This window comes from Aptenodytes patagonicus, chromosome 6 (genome assembly GCF_965638725.1).
Source record: "Aptenodytes patagonicus chromosome 6, bAptPat1.pri.cur, whole genome shotgun sequence".
Lineage (NCBI taxonomy): Eukaryota > Metazoa > Chordata > Aves > Sphenisciformes > Spheniscidae > Aptenodytes > Aptenodytes patagonicus.
Window position 1 is genome coordinate 34860755 of NC_134954.1, and position 17935 is coordinate 34878689.

Here is a 17935-nt window from a genome sequence, read left to right on the forward strand (position 1 = left end):
TCTAGACGTAGTCCAAGATTTTTCTCAGCAAATAAAACAAGGTGGTTTGAAATTGGCTGAGAGAAAAAAAAATGTTTTCAAAGTGAGCAAACAAGACCTGAATACTTCCTAAACCTGCTCAATTTTGATGGCCTTTTTATTGGAATCGAATTCTCAAAATCCAGCCCAGTTTCTCCACTGCCCCTATAAAATAATCACTGTATTTCAGCCAGTCTTTCTTTGACTAGAAAGTTTATTGGATTATTGAGCAAATTCTTGGAACTACATTTCCTCAACACCAACACACACAAACAAAAGTAACATGTTTAAAAAAATTACCTGGGATTACAGTTAGCTGAAAGTAATGAAGCTTGTTTGGGTCGGGAAAATTCACTTTACATGTACCTGCAAAGGAAAAGAATAATTTACATCAGACAATTGTTTTTCCACTGTTGGGAAAGCAAATACATCATTTTTCATACTCTCCAAATTTACTCCCTGATTAATCCTTCCAGTCAAGTGATTTCCTCCTATACTTTGTCTCTAAGCACCTCTTCCCTATACCGTTACAGGCCACCTGCCGTAATGGGACTTCACTTCTTTGAGCTGTGAGGAAGCTTATTTCCTTTCAGTAAACCATGCTGCCTCAAAGACCTTAAAATGCCAAAGAATTTGGTCTTCTGTATATATACTAGCTACATGTTAAGATGACAGCATACATAATGAGCATCTCTTCCTTACAAGTTCTTTAATGGTAATGCGTGTATCTTAATATTTGATCATACACTGCAGTCTGCAAGACGTCGTGCCACCACAGCCCTATGCTAACAAAGGATTATTTATACCTGTAAGGTATAATGAGATACAAGCTTTACTGAAAGCCTCATCCAAAAGGCAGTGAAGTCTCCACTCAGCTGTCATATTGAACAAGTTTCTTCTGCGCAACCAATTACACACATTAACAGCAAAGGTTACAGAGCATCATTACAAACCAAACACTATGCTTTTATTCTCAGACTAGATGAATTTAAGGAGAATAGTGAGAATGGAGAACCAGTGTGAAAAGATAAAACATCAATCTGATGAATCTGTTGAACTAAAAGCACTGACTAGTTTCAAGTTCACAGCATAACAGCCCTTTGTTCGCATTTGATGACACAAACTAAGTTGCCTTCCCATGCACAACACTGGCCTTTCTTGACTATGGCAGAGACAAGCTGTCAAGCTGGCACTAGAAGATGCGTATATCCATGGATATATTATCCATATTATGCAGCCTTTAGCTTCTTAATCCATCAAGCTGGCTGTTCTTTTTCTGTAGTCAAGGAGCTAAGTAGTATCAGAGATCTAGACACTATTTGCCTGAAAAAATAACTAGAACTGTACACAAACCCTAGTAATGCATTCGCGTTGTAGTAACTACAAACCCTGATACACGTTTCTCAGGCGTTCGTTATCCTATAGAATAGTCTACATAAAGTTTAACAAAAGTTAAAATTACCCTGTGTAAAATCTCTATAATTGTCATTAAGAAAGAAGAGCATACAGAAAGGAAGAGACAAATACTGCCTCTCCTGCCCTCCTTTTTGCTGCTTCTGTTCTGTATTTTTCCCCCTTGTAATTTCTCCCATCAGGCAGTCTGTACACTGAAAAGCCTGATTTTTGAGATCTGAGCATTGATCCGGATTTAGAATCATTAGCAAATAGAAGATGCTCATCAGAAGCAGCACTCAGAAGTTTAACCTGCAGAGAAAAAAATATGGTCAAAGCTTCCCTTAGCTGGGGAAAGGCTAGAAACATCACAAACTACCTGCCAGCATAATCAGAGAGAATATTCACTGCTTTTCTTTGTAAGATAAGCATATGGGCAAGACAGGGTGAATACAGAGCATGGTAATAACCTACACATACACTCTCAGTCTGCTGCAAGCAGCTCATGCCTCTTTTGTTGCAGGGAAAACAGATTACTCTGAAACAGGAACGTGCACCACACAGGAAGTTATGTAGAGCGAGTGATGGGCTCTGAATGTACCTCTGAGCTTACTAGGCAATAACTTGTGCTTGCCTGTATTGCAAGAACTCATGGTAGAATGATGCTGTTCTGGTCAATGCTTGAAAAGAAAGGGAGCTCAGCAACAGCTCAGCTTCACTGTCAACATCCACCCTCAGCAACAAATACAGAGCAGTAAGAACTTTACTCTCTTTTATAAAAGGGCTTTGTGTTTTGTTGTCCATTACAGAACTACGTTTTCTAAAGCTAAAGAGCAGAAAACATATATTTGATTTTTAACTATCTATTCTCAGCTTTAGAAGCAACAAGCCACTTACGCCGTGCTCTTAAAAGTCTATTTTAAAGTGGCCATTAATATTTTCCGCTTTTAGTATAACATACAAGTTAGATTCCAGGGCTAAAACCACATTATCCTGCTTTTTTAAGGAATATGGTTTACTTTTAAAAAAAAAAATTCATCAGTATTTTCACTATTAACAAACACATCAGGTTACAGCTTGCATGTGAAGTGAAAAAGCACTAGGTTGACTTAATACGTTTCTGGAGAACTGAGCTATTTGCTCTGCCCCTAAAACAGCATCTCCTGTTTTGAAAATCAGAGAATGGAGGGAAAACAGAAGTGAGGCAGTAAATGCACTCGTCAGTTCCAGGTACCTTTTGGGTGTTTTATGAGGGAAGCTCCCACTCCACCACCAATCAAATCCTAGAGCCAAATGATCAATACTGCTTCCAAAGGACACTAACGAGGGATCCACCTCTCCACAACCCTTTAAGAGGGAGCAACAAAAAAAGCCTGTTCAAACCTGAGTGGCAGAATTTTGCACAGCTTTCCCTAGAGTTAACAAATATCATTAGCATTCATACTTCAGTCAAAACATTCAGTTCAATGGTCCTTTTCCCCATAAAATGCATGCCATCAAATGCTATACTTACAAGGTAAATTAGCTTCAAGTTCTGCAACCTCTGTTGAAAGAAAAAAAATACTGTTATTTATGCAAGCATAAAGCCATTCTTGAAGTCCAAATTGGCAGACCTAATTTAAACCACCCTGTAAATCAAATTTCACTTAAAAATATAATTAAGCTGCAGTGGAGGTTTACCTTGAAGTTTCTCTTTAAGCCACGCAATTCATCACTAAAAATGCTCAGCTGCCCTACAGACAATGCAAACATATCCTACTGTGATTAGGAGGTTCAGCTCTGCCAAGACTGAAGCACCAGGGCTTCTAATACACAGGGCACTGGCATTTCAAAAAGTGGCATTATCCAAACCTCCAAAGTTGTCTACATAAAGCACCAAAATACAGAAAGCCGTAACTCCACAGCCTGCAAAACACAAGAACAGAAAAACCTCAAGAATCAGGGTGTCAGTCCAATAATAAAACAAGTACAGGAGGTTCACAGCCTGTGTAAGCATCACCACTCTCCAGCATCTAACTGCTAGGGCTCTTCCACCATCAGCTACGGACTCCCTCAGGTTAGGCACCGCTTTTGTGGAGAAGCCTCCAAGCACGATACCACATACTGCACACTTGGAAACAGCTACTGAAACCCTGCTTCAGTGGCACTGTCATACTAGATGTTGTCCTGCCTGCAGAAGTCAGCATTAAGAGCACCGAAAGAACAGAGAAAGATAAACCTTCACTTCAAGCACCCGGCACAGCAACATGCACAGGGAAATGATAAAAACAACTGCATCCATTGCATTACTCCTCCCCCAAACCTCTGCACTGTTGAACAAACTCAGAGTGTTAAGATTTTTTGCTCCTGCCCCTGTTGGATATTTTCCCTCAGAGCACGGTTTGCTATAGATACACGCTGTTGTTCAATTAAGATTCCCTTTTATTTATTGTATTTCCCATGCATAAAACTTAAAAGTTATTCATAAAAGAAAGGAAGTAACCTGATTCAGTTGCATAGCTCCTAGGAAGAGAAGTTTACTCCTAAGCCCTTTCTCTGCCACACTACTTTCTCCGGAAGACCCCCTGCTTTTTCCCTCTTTTGTGTATTTTACTGAAGTCTTACTTTCAACTACCTGTATTTCACAGAAGTATGAATGAGATGCATCAAGATACCTCCCTCTTTTACGTCTAAAGTTCTAGGAAACCTAATCAAATATATTTTTGCATTTCCTGTAGTGTTTTTTTCCACTTGATTTCTAACTTCACTTTCTGGTCTGCACAGACACAGCTCATTTATTTGTGCTAACAACAAGGTGTAAGAGATTTCATCACCAACTCTCAAAAACGTGTCTAAAGAAAACTGTAATTCAGTTTAAGATGTGGGGAGCAATTTCTTGGCACAGAATCCAAACTGATCTCATCACAATTAAGAGCTTGCTAATTCCCCAGAACTCTTCTTGCATCCATGCTTACCAAAGCTGGCTGGTCTCTGCAGCAAGCATGATGCTTATTTGACTCCCACCTCCCACTTGCTTGGCACAACTCTGGTATCCCTGCATCTGCAGCCTACTATACCAAGAGAGAAAACCCCACCAAAACAGAAGCACTGTGTTTCACACTTACCTAAAAAGTTCACAATTGCACTCTTTAAAATCCCACACTCTGCAGCACTCGAGTAGCCACAGCTGATTTAACCAAAGTTGTGCACTGAAAGACATACGACACTGGGGGCACACTTTTGCTAAAAGTTTTCAAAGAGTACTGTCTTTATAATATACCAAAAATGTAATTTCAGCTGTAATCAGGGACTTTATTTTTACTTTCCCTTTCTGGTTAAAAAAAAAAAAGACAAGACATAATCAACTACTGAAGGCTGCAGCTATACAAACCCATTGTAAGACTATTCCCCCAACCCTTTCACTTTAAACTCGGCGGCCTTTCATAGTGGGAAGCACTATCAATCTTCACTAGAGGGTAGAGTTTAGGACGTGGCTCTTATTTTAAGGTGTTGACTGCTTTCCTTATTGCTTTCTGTGTTTGTGTGTTGTTCGGTTTAATGAATCCTGCCCACCGTTTGCTTCAATTCTGAGAAAAGAACAGCAGAGAAAAGGGAGACACGAAAGGACAGAGCATGTTCAAACCCAGCAATGGCCAGGTTGCAGCAGCTCTGGTGAGCTGGGGCCTCACTTCTGCCTCCTGCAAGGTGCAGTAAAGAGTTTACTGATCACCATAGTTCCTTTGAAGTGTGAAAAATTTGCTGTAATGCATTCACGCTTCTGTGTTTCCCTTTGTCTTGGCACAAGAATGAGTGGGTTTTCTTGTGAAAAACATGGTAACAAAGGTGCTCACACCCATGAGTATGAAACAGCGTGCTCTTTCTTTGAAGGTGTGCAAAGACGTGAGAAGGCTATAAGTAATCCACACAAAAGCTTTGTGAACAAAGGCAAGTTCCCCAAAATTAAGGTTTCTAATCGACTCTCCAACAAACCACTGAAACTAAGAACAAAACAACTTTATAAAGATAAAAAAGCAGGTAGAGACCTGCTTCAATAATCTAAACTTTTAAAGTAATATCAAGTAAGGAAACAGATGTTAGTATTAACTGAGCCATATAAACATTGGTGATTAACAATAACTAGCCCATTTAATGGGCCAAAGCTACAGTGTTTGTGAGTTTTCCAAATTCTATGACTCTTTGGTAGTGACAGTCTTGACATTGAAATAATTTTTGTATTTTGCTGCTCAGAAAGCAAACATTTTGACCACATCCTTCAAGCTCCATTAAGATTCTGATGTTTTAAGTTATGTATTTTCTACATAAAGCAATACCACTGACAAGAATATTCTCCATAAGAAAATGGCCCTTGTGCAGTCTGCCAATGTATTGGCATGGTTTAACAGATTTGTAAATAAGCAAAATGTAGAAGCAACAATTAGAGCTCCAATGCACTGAACTGCAAGAGCTCCAAAAGCCTCACTAAATTAAAGAACAAACTTAATCTCACAATCTTTCTGACCTCCTCTTTCAAAAAATGACTGTAACTACAGCTGAACAGTAAAGAAAATCCAATTTGACTGCTTTTCATAATGTTTTGTGGATAATTAGTATCTGTGTCTCAATTCACAGCCAGGCACCTCACTGTTCCTTAAGATGCTGAGGCAAACAACCGGATAACCCAATTTTCAGGAAATATTGTGCAAAAGCACTCCAGAACTTCAACAGGAAACCACTGCTCGTCAATGCCTGCTCAGCGCTGGCTTAGCAGAGGTGTAGAAACACTGTGGAGCATCTAAATCCCTCTCGCAGTCAAGAGGGCTGATTGCCAAGCAGCAGCAAATCCACCTGCACTGTAAGGCCCTGCACCCACGCTGATGAGCCCTCATAGGTAGGTCTAAAAGGCCATAGTGTAAGTGCAGACACATGCCAGAGCTTCTGCAGGGAACAAACTTGGGTGCAGTCAGTCCAGCCCAGCTCCCGACCAGCCAGTCTGGTGTTCCTGAAACCTTATTTGACCTGGTGCAGGAGCACACCCTAGTGGCAGGTATATTTGCAGAGTCCTGCTCTTGACCCAGTAAGCACTTGCTTGAACAGTTCCAAATGCTATTTTAAACCATAAAGAGAATAAAAAGGCAAGGGTTAAACTTAAACCTAACACAGACTTTGGAAGAGTTGAATGCAAATTGATTATGTCTCAGTAGCAGCTTAGGAACTTTATAAAAAAGGGGAAAGCTAAGCCTAACACAAGCAACCAGAGCTATTTATAAATGATTTCACAAACAATAACTCTCCCTACCCATGACAATTCTCAGGACAGAAATAGGAACACACACTCGTGACGTGTGTACGGGCATATGGTTTATGAGAGACCCACGTGAATGTTATATTCAGTAACGCACAGACTATAATCACATTGTTCCCTCCCCTTCCCCCAACCCCACCCCAACTCAACAAGTCAGAATACAGAAGTGCTTTATTTACTAGCCTTGCCACAAAGAGTCAGGCCATATGCTTCCCACCGAAGTTTGTTTTTCAGTACACAAAATGAAAGCATTATTTCCTCAACTGAAACGAACATTATTCTCATCCACAGCAATACTTACTTTTCTCTGGTTTTGACCAAAAAGCCTCCCTCTCCTGTTTAGGTCCCCTATTTAATGTGCATCTTTAAGACTGCTAGAGATCACGATAAATACCTTGACACTCTAACAAAAATACCATTTTCTAAGTATTAATTCTAGCACTATAATGCTGTTTGCCTCCTAATTCTATCCATCTACCTTTATAGCTTTCCCTACTTAGCTCCTCTGAACTGTACAACCATACGTAGCAGTATTAGAAGTCAAACAAGCTGCCTAATGCTGCAAGTTTTTCGATAGAGTAAGAGATGTGTATTTTCCTTCCACATCCAAATGTTTATTTTAAACAAGATACTATCAAATCACATGCTTCAGCTTCTATACACTATTACAAAACTTATTATCCTGACATCAAAAACTAGAAAAAGCCACTGTGGTTGGAAATCTCTAACACTGCAATGTATCAACTCATACTTCAGGTATGCTGAAAATCAGAGATATAAGAAGTGAAGCAATACATTGAACCAGGCCCCCCTTTGTCAGTGAAATCCTGGAAAAAGTCTCAGTAATAATTTTTCAAATTAGCTTCAATTCTTGTTGAGTCTTTTTGGCTTTACAGTATCTATCACCATTAGGCTGCAAGCATTTTAGTGTAAACTACTAGCTTCCTCTTTAATAAATATAAATCACTCATTCATCAAGCAGCTTTCCACTGTCTTCTTCCAAAATAAAGGATTTCATTTCGGTTGGGAGGGGAGAGGGAGAGAGGGGGCTAAGAAGCATCACTGAAAAGGAAATGCTTTTGTGATTTAAGTTGTGCAATATGCAGAAGTTAATGCAACATGTTCAAAACAATGCCTCAAGTAGTTTCAGGAGTGTTAATCAAGGAAGGTTTTTATTAATTCTCAAGAAAAAAAAGTATTTTTTTCTCTCTCTATTTTCCTCACCTACTATTGTGAGGAGAGATATTACCGTACCTCAAGTTTTGAAGAAAGCAAATACATGGATTCTCCTCACTTTTACTTACAATGCACATTTACCTCATTTTTATGATCAGTTTCCCACTTCCTTCTACAAATGCACACCTGAAACATTTTCTGGTTACATAAATCTGGTTGTAAAACCCATAAATGTTGAAGATAACTGAGGAATAAACCATGCTAACTCATTTTCTTAGATATTAAGTTATTTCAAGCTGTCACTTACAATCAAACTAAACAGCACTGGTAATATAAAACAATGATGTTTAGATGCACTATAAAAAAAGCATTAAGGGATAACCTTTGTGATCAATAAGCATATACATCACTGCTACTACTGACATCCTGGCATGTTCTTTATCTTTAATGCAATTTAGTAGTCACGTTCATTGTACAATATTAAACTTAATAGTACTTTGACTTGTCCTCAGCTCCTTTCAAATTTTCAGAAAGGATATCCCTTTCAAGTTCAGCACTGCATGGCTCAGAGCATCCTGCAGGAGCAGTCATGTGGCCCCTATTCCTAACTTAATGAAGTTCCCCCTTAGAGATGAATTCAGCATCAAAAATTGCCTTTGTAGCACGGAACAAATTGAAAGCCACTAAAGTAAGTGTACTGCTTGCTCTATTTTAACTTGAGTACTAGGTCTACAGAATTAGGGCCTTACTCTCCAACTGAGCCTACACTGAAAATTCAGTGAAAACAGAGATGCAAGAATAAGTCACACTGAACTTTTAACAAAGTTGTGCTTTATTAAAGCCTCTCTCCCTGCCAGAGAGGCAGCAAAGCCCCTTCAAGCACCATTTCTGTCTGCTCCTCCTCCCCACATCAGTATTTGCTTTCTACCTTCTCCAATTGTTCACATTTCCTCTGTTTGACTTGTCTTGAAACATCTAAGTCACTGCTTGGTCACTCCTTCTTGGCCAGAAAGCCTCTCTCCAAGAAGTGTCAAGCCTGAATTACTAGTCCTCGCCTTCCCACTCCCTCAGACACTTCTGCCCTCAGTGATTTTGAAGTGGTGGATGTTTTCCTGCGGCTTCCCAGAGTTTCAGATCAGAACGACCACCATGCTCCTCACCCCAGACACATGTACCCTGCTAACCTCCCAAGTGTGCTCCATTAGTTGCTGAGATAATCAGCAGGGGACAGGCTGCTACCAAATCCTGTTTAGCAGCCATGACTTTTAACACCCCAGAGGAAAAACAACTGGAAGAGAATATCCAGCTGTCTCAGAATTACTTCCCTACATAAAACTTTAGGGATAGAGATTTTTTTCCTTTCATAATATGTCCATGAAATAACCCAACAAAACAGTGCCCTGAGCCACGATTGATATTTGAATATATAACAATACTAGACATGTAAGTAATCAAAGGCACAGCTTAGAAAAACTAACAAAGGGCACCAGTATTTTAATAGTAACTTTTTCACAGAAGTGGGAAAAAAGCCTGTTTAACTTGCACTCATCACTAAAGCCAAGGACAGCACCTGACAACACTCAGCTGATAGCTCACATACTTCCAGTTTTAGTAAAAGTATTTCAAATGCCAACTTTGAGTTTTCTTCTCATCCATATGGTGCAAATAGCTAAGATCATACCTAAATTATCACTTATTTTTCCTACTTTAAGGCAGTATCAGTTAGGAGATGTATCTAGTCAGTCTGTGCCAAATTTTTAAAAGTTTGTAAGCATCATCTACACTTATCACTGGCTGGGGTCACAACCATCTACCCCATAATTAAAATGTCATTGATCTATTTACCAGTCAGTGTACACAATACATTTGAGGACTGCAGGGTTATCAGTGAGACAACACATCCTTCGCAGAGATCCTATAATGCCTCCCCGGACGGGACTCTCTATCAACACAAACAAGGCTGTCTTTAATTTACCTCCAGATAAAAACCAGACACTGTCTGTGTCTGGGCAATACCTCTAGTAAAACTGGCAGACATCTGTCTGCAGAATTTATTAGACTATCACCAATTTACTGTGGATCAGGAATAGGAAAGTATCTCTCCAGCACATCATCATCATCACTCTAGCAGGTGAATAGCTATCTGACCTTGGCTCATACGCTATCGCCAGCTCCCAGGGCCGGGTGGGCTTTAGGGTACTGTGCCAAAAATCACCCTCAGCTAAGCTTCCAGGACAGCCCACCCTGTGTCTAAGCTGCTGTGGAGGACGCTGCACAGACCATTTGCCCGCTGTTCTCCTACTGACTCAGGAGCTATAGACTTATTTGACACCAAAAAGGATCCAGATGTGCTACGGAAAGAGCGTAGCCATCACTGAGCTTTCTAATGTACGTCACCACAGTCCCTTGTTCTTTCAACTCAGAGGCTTTACACACTAGAATAAAATCACCACCACTAACACCGTTAAGAGCTACAACTGAACCAGCACCAACCTCAGCACAACTGCTGGGGCAAACAAGGACATAACATGCCAGGCCTTTTCTCATCTCCTCCTCCTCCCTTACTGATAGCCAGCATTTCTTTTCTTTTTTGTAGAACAGATTATTTTTTAATTCACAGTTGCCCTTCTGCAACTGTCATCTGTTTGTTTGATAACTCCAGCCTAAACAAACATCAGTAACAACTTCTACTTACAACTACTCTTAAAGGCTCCCACCAATTTTGTTTCAAGTCTAATACAATAGCCTCTTACAGTTTCATACAATCAAGCAGTAAAAGGCATCCTCACTGTACACACACCTTTAGCAGGCAGTTCTTCACTCCCTATCAAACTCATTCCTGCAGATCTAGACAACATGACCTAGAAAAACTGTCAACATCAGGAGTCCATCCTCACTCAGGCTCTCAACGTCATAGATGCTGCTTCAGCTGATCTAGCTTTAAGAGCTGGAGCAAGTTCTAGAAACTTTTGTAATTGAATGGTCTACATTTAAGTTTAAAGTGTAGCTTAAAAGAGAATATCCCCAACAAGTCTTTTTCAGACTACCTACTAGATTTTCCCTTCATTTTCAGTGTAGTTATACTGAAGTGATCAACTTCTACTGTCAGTTCCCATTTCAGTCTAGAAACCATTCTAACCAGACTGACAGCCACTCCTACAACTCTTTTGGGAGAGCCACATGATACAACTTTCACGCACAATCAGATCACGATCCAACACACTTGTCAGAAGGATGCCGGCAGTGACCTGCTTTTAACATTTGTCAGTTTGGGACTCAACTCATTCAATACTTAGTCTGCAATGGTTTGCTAATGGTAGCCATAGCAATTACAATGTCGATACTAATTTTCCATAGCTTACAAGCTTTTCTTCCCCTGCAGACATCAGTAAGGTTTTAGTCATAAAAGTGAGAAACATGATTACTCTAAGGGTACAGTAAAATTTCTTATAGCACTTTACACTATACCAGGCATTGTAGTTGAAGTGTATTTATATTACACAGCTATTTTCCCCTCAAGTCTACACTTGTAGGTTAACGAAAATCTCAGATTATATATATTTAGTAATTTGGCTTTGTAGCTTAGCCTGGTTAAAGAGCTTATTCCTCTTGCCTGATAGCTTTCCCCCTCAGAACTGCAGTTAACTGAGGATTTCCAAACTGGAAGTCTAAAGCAAGCTCTTTGCAAGAGTTATCACATCAGGGTTCAAAGTGAATTAAAACTCCATGTCCTTAGAACAATGCAAAGAGAGAAAATTGTGACCATAATGTTCCTATAGTCTAGTTGAGGCACTTCTCAGTTTGTAATGGAACCTTGCTCCAGTATACAGTGATATGACAGAATCTACCCAAATTTGAAAAAGCCATATGTAACACTATGGTTAGGCAATATCATTCAGGCAAATATACCACTGTCAGTCTCAAGCCATTCTGAAATAAGACCAGGAAATGAGCACATTTCATTTGACTGGCAGGAATCCTAACCGTGACAGCTTACACATCAACAGTAGTATATTCACTATTGATCATTTTTAGCAGAAAAATCAACCTGAACAACATATTCCTTGCCACTAGATCAAGCTGCACAGCTCGAGCATTAAAACACTCAACTATTACCAGAGGGAGTAAACCTGAGTTTAAGCCCATAGTAACTGCAAAGTGTCAGCACCTATGGATTTTTAAATATAAGATTATCCATGCTACAGAAAAAATGAAGAGCAATAAAGAGCTGTCCCCAATTTTACTATAAAATAGTTTAATTATTGTCTCACAAACTACCTCATTTACCCAGAACTGCCACAGAGTAAAAGTTTGGGGTTTTTTTTCCCCACCAATTGCAAGCCAGCTAGTAACAACCTACAGTAGCCTTCCTAGAACAGACCACATTGTACTACAAAAATGAGTGCTGGTTTTTTATTCACTACTTCATAATCAACTTCTGATGACTTCAGGCCTATGAAAAATATATCTCTGCATTGTTTGTTTTTTTTTTTAAGCTTTTTAAAGTTTATTGCCTCTGATCTATACAATTAAAGACCACCGGAACACTGATGTTACTTTTAGGACTTTCCTTCCTGTCACAGGCAGTTACATTTTTGCTCAAAAAATACCTTCCTATCAAGTCAATTCTAATATTCTCCCTCTATATATTTAGTGACACTTATGTGACAATTTTTTATCATAATGTTTGATGACAGTTCCCAATGATGGATTAATTTTTCAGCAGAGTAAGGAGCAGGCTTTTTACGTTTTGCATTATTCAGTGAAAATAAGCATCCTACAGGCAAAGAGCTGTTGGAGATGTGATGTACGCCAATATATACCCTACAGTATAAATCCTGAGATAAGTCACAAGCAACTTTAAAAATACTTCTGGATATTATTTTAATATTGTTTACTGGCAACACATCTGCAAACTGTAAATCCCAAAATATTTAAACAGAAGTTCTTTTCACCTTTAACAAGTAATTTATCTCGGACAGACACCCTCCGAGTTGAATCAGAAGCTGGATTGGATGCACGGGGTCCTCTGACACCATCATCCCGCTTCAACTTGCTTGCCAGAGTTAGCATTACTGCTGTCTTCAATCTAGAACACAAATATTAGAACAAAGTCAATTACCAAAACTAAAGCACTGGGGAGGGGGCAGGGGGGGGGAAGTACAAAAACAAGTTACAGTTAGTTCCTTATTCAACATCTATCACCATATTCTTAGCAGTCGAACAAAGAATATGATATATACAGTTAAAATGACTGTGATGAAAGACGAGGATGGCCTAGAGTACTTGAAGAATGAGAGTTTGTTTCAGATGTGAATACTGAGAGAGTTACAGTACATTAGGCCAAGAGGAAGTTCAATTTTGCTGGAGAAAGGTCAGACTTTCATCATCGTTTACAATCCAGTTTCACTGCACCATTTACCGCAGTATACCACTGCTTGACATCGCTCCTTCAAAAGAATTGCTGTGAAAATACCCCTGCCACATCCCTGGCCAGACAACCTGCTATGACCATTCTCATCCATACTTCACGTGACAATATTCAGAGCTACTTTTTGGCTGGCCAAGAAAAAAAAGAGAGAAAGGGGAGGGGTTACTGGAACAATTCTCTAACACTAGGAAGTAAGCTTTCAGTCAGCTACCAGGACACAGGAAAGGAAACGGATTTAAACTGCAAATAGTGCAATTATCTATGCAGCTGCACAACAGTAACTCTTCACAGTGCAAAGCAACAGTGGAGAAAGTTACATATGGAGATTTGATAACTGAAATGAAGAGATTTTTTGCTGTGTCAGTCTTCCACTGTAGAAGATAACTGCACTGATAAATAAATTACAGTAAAAGGTGGACAGAATGCCAAAGTCATAAAACCAAAACATTCAGTCTGTCATGGCTTAATACATTTTGACACCACTCCTAGTTGAAGGCGACTCAGTCTTCTTAACATTTTGGCCAAAACCAACATAATCCTGACAAGATTCATTCCCTTTAGGCCCCACCACCACTAAAATGGTAGGAGAAATGTTTATCCTTCAGTCATATGAGTTAGTTAAACAAAATCAAACAAAAAACTTGTAAGAAGTCAGCACATAGTCTTTCCATGAACTAGTTTGCATAGAAGACCAGACAGGTATGATGCAGCAGTTACCAAGACATGAAACAGATGCTCAGGTAACATCAGCTCTCATAGCATAAAATGGAGAATCAGCTGAGATATTCATAAGGCAAACGGTAAGGTCCAGTAAGCCACTGAGATGAAGACAGTCACACTATAAAACGACAAGACTCGATACAAGATTTATCTCTGTCAGCTTCAGCTCTTTGTGTCTTGATGTTTCTTTCCTTCTTGTAAGCAAGCCCTGAAGTGAAGTTTAACAGGTCCATTGCAACAGCAGTTACAGTTACTTGCTTATTAATTTCATTTGTTCTTGCCCCAGAGAAAACAAGAGATAAAGCCTCCGGCCTGCCAGTCTAGTCACTACATCTGCAAAGACAGCCCTATTGCTTTCCCAAGGTTGTGAGAAAGCTGACAGATTTATACCAAACATCAAGCCAACACCAAAATACTGGTGAAGGGGCAAGAAGGAGAAATGAAACAACTAACATGACACTTGGATGTTGAGAAGAACATAATAGATAAGTGAGTAACAAGGTTTAAAAAAAAAGGAAAGCATATATTTCACAATAGTACCTAACAGTATGAAACTGGCAAGATCTACAAGAAGGTCAAGTTCTCTGAAGTTGACAAGTATGTGTGTTAGCTTCAAGATCCAGATTTAAAAAAAAAAAAGGTAAAATTCAGGGCAAATGTAAATTCCGCTTGCTCAACTGAAATATTCAGTAGGTTTTTTTCTCCCACTACCACAGAGAAAGAAAGAATAAGCAGACAAAACAGTGCTTTTTTCCTTGGAGAAGAGAAAGACAACAGCTGGTTTAAAAAAAAAAAAATAAAAGGAGGGGGGAAGTAGGGGAGTCAGGGAAGTCATGACACAGGGTCCTAAAAGAAAAAAAATAGAAAAGAAAAACTGTAAACTCCAGGCAACCCCCTCCCAAAAAAAAACCCTTTTAGGTGCCAAGTCCAAACATCAACTTCAATGAGAACTGAATACCTAAATACCTTTAGAGATCCGTTTCCTCACTGCTTGTCCTAGAAATCTAGGAAACCGAAAAGAAGTGTGACCAGTGGGGAAAAGAGATGATTCGCTCCAGTTATACCCCAAATTTCATCAATGGAGCACAGCAAGGAATCACCCAAAACTTGCTCACCGCATGGGGAAAGTAAGGCTTTACCACCGCACGACACCGCGGAGACAGGGGAGGGAGGGGTGCTGTGCTTATTTATAGAGAAGGGCAAGAGAGCCCCGGGATTTCTCCAGCTCTCTTGGGAGCGGAGGCAGCGGGGCCGGCTGCGGGGGGCCGCCCTGCCCCGCACCGCCGGTGCCCGCTCCCTGCGCCGCCGCCGCTACCGGGAAGCCCCTCCGCAGGGGGCACGGAGGATCGCTGGGCCCCCGCGGTGGGGGTATGACTCTGCTGGGCCAGGGGAGGAGTTCCGGGGGGCCAACGGGGTCCCCCGCCCCGGTGTCGCCAGGGCCCCGAGGCCTGGCGGGCCGTGGCCGCCCCGGGAGATGTGGGAGCACCGGGCCTGAGGCGGGGCGGGAGAGGCCAGGCCCGAGCTGAGGGGGCTAGCGCCGGCCCGGGGGGAGAGGGGGCGGCCCGCACTTACCTGAGCGCGGCGTCAGGGCCCGGCTGCCGCGGCCAACACCATCCCCGGGGCCGGCCCGGGGCAGGGGGCGGCGGCGCGGCTCCTCCCTCCCTCGGCGGCGGCGGCGCCGGAAGTGGGCAGCGCCGGGGGCGGGGCCGGCGCGCCCGCAGGGCGCGCGCTTCAACAACAGCTTTATCGGCAGCGCGCGGGATCTCGCGAGAGTTGGGAAGGGGTGCCCGTCGAGTTCTCGCGAGAGTTGGGGGTGGCGGTGGCCGGGGAGGCCGTTCGCCCCCGGCAGGGCGGCGCCACGTTGGGGAGCAGCGGCCGCCGGGGAGCAGCAGCGCGGCTGTGCCCGCGGAGGGGGCTGGTGGGTTCTGGCCCCGTGCCTCCTGGGGGAGGGTTCTCCCTGCGCCTGAGGAAAATCAGCCCCCTGCCAGTGGGAAGGTCCGAGCCCCGGCTCAAAGCATGGCCTTCCCCCAGCACCAATGTCATCTTCTACCCTCCTTTTGCAGGGCTGTGGAAATGCGGATTGATTCGGCTGCAATATTAATTACATTCAGTCACCAGGGAGACGTGATAAATGGCAACATCACGAGAGGGGAAAAAACAACAATCATCAGCATGATTTCAGAAGGGGAGCTTAAACACCTGGCTTGGTACAGCCTTTGCATTAGTGCCTGCTTAAATTAATTCACTTAATCTGTACATTCCAGCACCAGATTAGTGGAAGCAGTGGACAATCAGATTAAATGAGTGTAAAAAACTGATCATGAGTGCATTTAATATTGGAGAGTAAATTACTTTGATATCGTGACTCTAGACTAACTTGGCCAGTTGAATCTTTAGAAAGTCTTTTACGATCAGATTAGATCAGACCCTCAACCTGTAAAACTTAAGTATGTGTGTAATTTTAACGAGGTCTTCCATGCATTAGCTTCCAATGAATAAGGGAACCAAAGTTAAGCCATTAGAGAAGCGTCCAGGTTAGAAGGTTTGATAAAGCAAAGCTAGAGACCAGACACAAGGAAAATTTGGCAGATAGCTATTGAAATACGCTCTGCATCCTAAACATTCACTGGAATGATGCTGCTTCCCCTTCACCAAAAAGAGATTGGAATTCATCTTAGTCAAATCTAGTTAAGCCAGTGCAGAATCGCAACTCGGAGGCCTAAAATTGTCTTAACCGTTTCACAAGCTTAATGTAAAAGATGAGCACCCAGTTGAATTGGCTGAAAAACATTTGCCTTTTCCACAGTTCTTTTCAGTAACAGCCTGTCCACTGCGAATTGCTCATGATTTGGCGGCTCACGGCTTAGACAGGTGTACTCTGCGCTGGGTCAAAAACTGGCTGGACGGCCGGGCCCAGAGAGTTGTGGTGAATGGAGTTACATCCAGTTGGCGGCCGGTCACGAGCGGTGTTCCCCAGGGCTCAGTTTTGGGGCCAGTCTTGTTCAATATCTTTATCGATGATCTGGATGAGGGGATTGAGTGCACCCTCAGTAAGTTTGCAGACGACACCAAGTTGGGCGGGAGTGTTGATCTGCTCGAGGGTAGGAAGGCTCTGCAGAGGGACCTGGACAGGCTGGATCGATGGGCCGAGGCCAGCTGTATGAGATTCAACAAGGCCAAGTGCCGGGTCCTGCACTTTGGCCACAACAACCCCATGCAGCGCTACAGGCTTGGGGAAGAGTGGCTGGAAAGCTGCCTGTTGGAAAAGGACCTGGGGGTGCTGGTTGACAGCCGGCTGAACATGAGCCGGCAGTGTGCCCAGGTGGCCAAGAAGGCCAATGGCATCCTGGCCTGCATCAGATATAGTGTGGCCAGCAGGAGTAGGGAAGTGATCGTGCCCCTGTACTCGGCCCTGGCGAGGCCGCACCTTGAGTACTGTGTTCAGTTTTGGGCCCCTCACTACAAGAAGGACATCGAGGTGCTGGAGCGTGTCCAGAGAAGGGCAACGAGGCTGGTGAGGGGTCTGGAGAACAAGTCTTATGAGGAGCGGCTGAGGGAACTGGGGTTGTTTAGCCTGGAGAAGAGGAGGCTGAGGGGAGACCTCATCGCTCTCTACAACTACCTGAAAGGAGGTTGTAGCGAGGTGGGTGTCGGTCTCTTCTCCCAAGTAACTCGCGATAGGACGAGAGGAAATGGCCTCAAGTTGCGCCAGGGGAGGTTTAGATTGGACGTGAGGAAAAATTTCTTTACTGAAAGAGTGGTTAAACATTGGAACAGGCTGCCCAGGGAAGTGGTTGAGTCCCCATCCCTGGAAGTATTTAAAAGACGAGTAGATGAGGCGCTTAGGGACATGGTTTAGTGGGCATGGTGGTGTTGGGTTGACGGTTGGACTCGATGATCTTAGAGGTCTTTTCCAA

At 42.3% G+C, this 17935-nt stretch overlaps 1 protein-coding gene across 2 annotated transcripts in view; it reads right to left on the minus strand.

Moving 5' to 3' along the window:
- Window positions 1-15670, minus strand: part of UBE2F (ubiquitin conjugating enzyme E2 F (putative)) — an 87185-nt gene extending 71515 nt beyond the window's left edge. For both annotated transcript variants that reach the window (XM_076342091.1, XM_076342090.1), the window contains exons 1-4: window positions 15591-15670; window positions 12823-12956; window positions 2924-2953; window positions 319-384 (exon numbers count right to left, since the gene is read on the minus strand). In XM_076342091.1, coding sequence (XP_076198206.1) covers window positions 319-384; window positions 2924-2953; window positions 12823-12940 — 214 coding nt within the window. In that variant the 5' untranslated portion in view covers window positions 12941-12956; window positions 15591-15670. The remainder of the gene's footprint in view (window positions 1-318; window positions 385-2923; window positions 2954-12822; window positions 12957-15590) is intronic.
- Between the last annotated feature and the right edge of the window lie 2265 nt (window positions 15671-17935).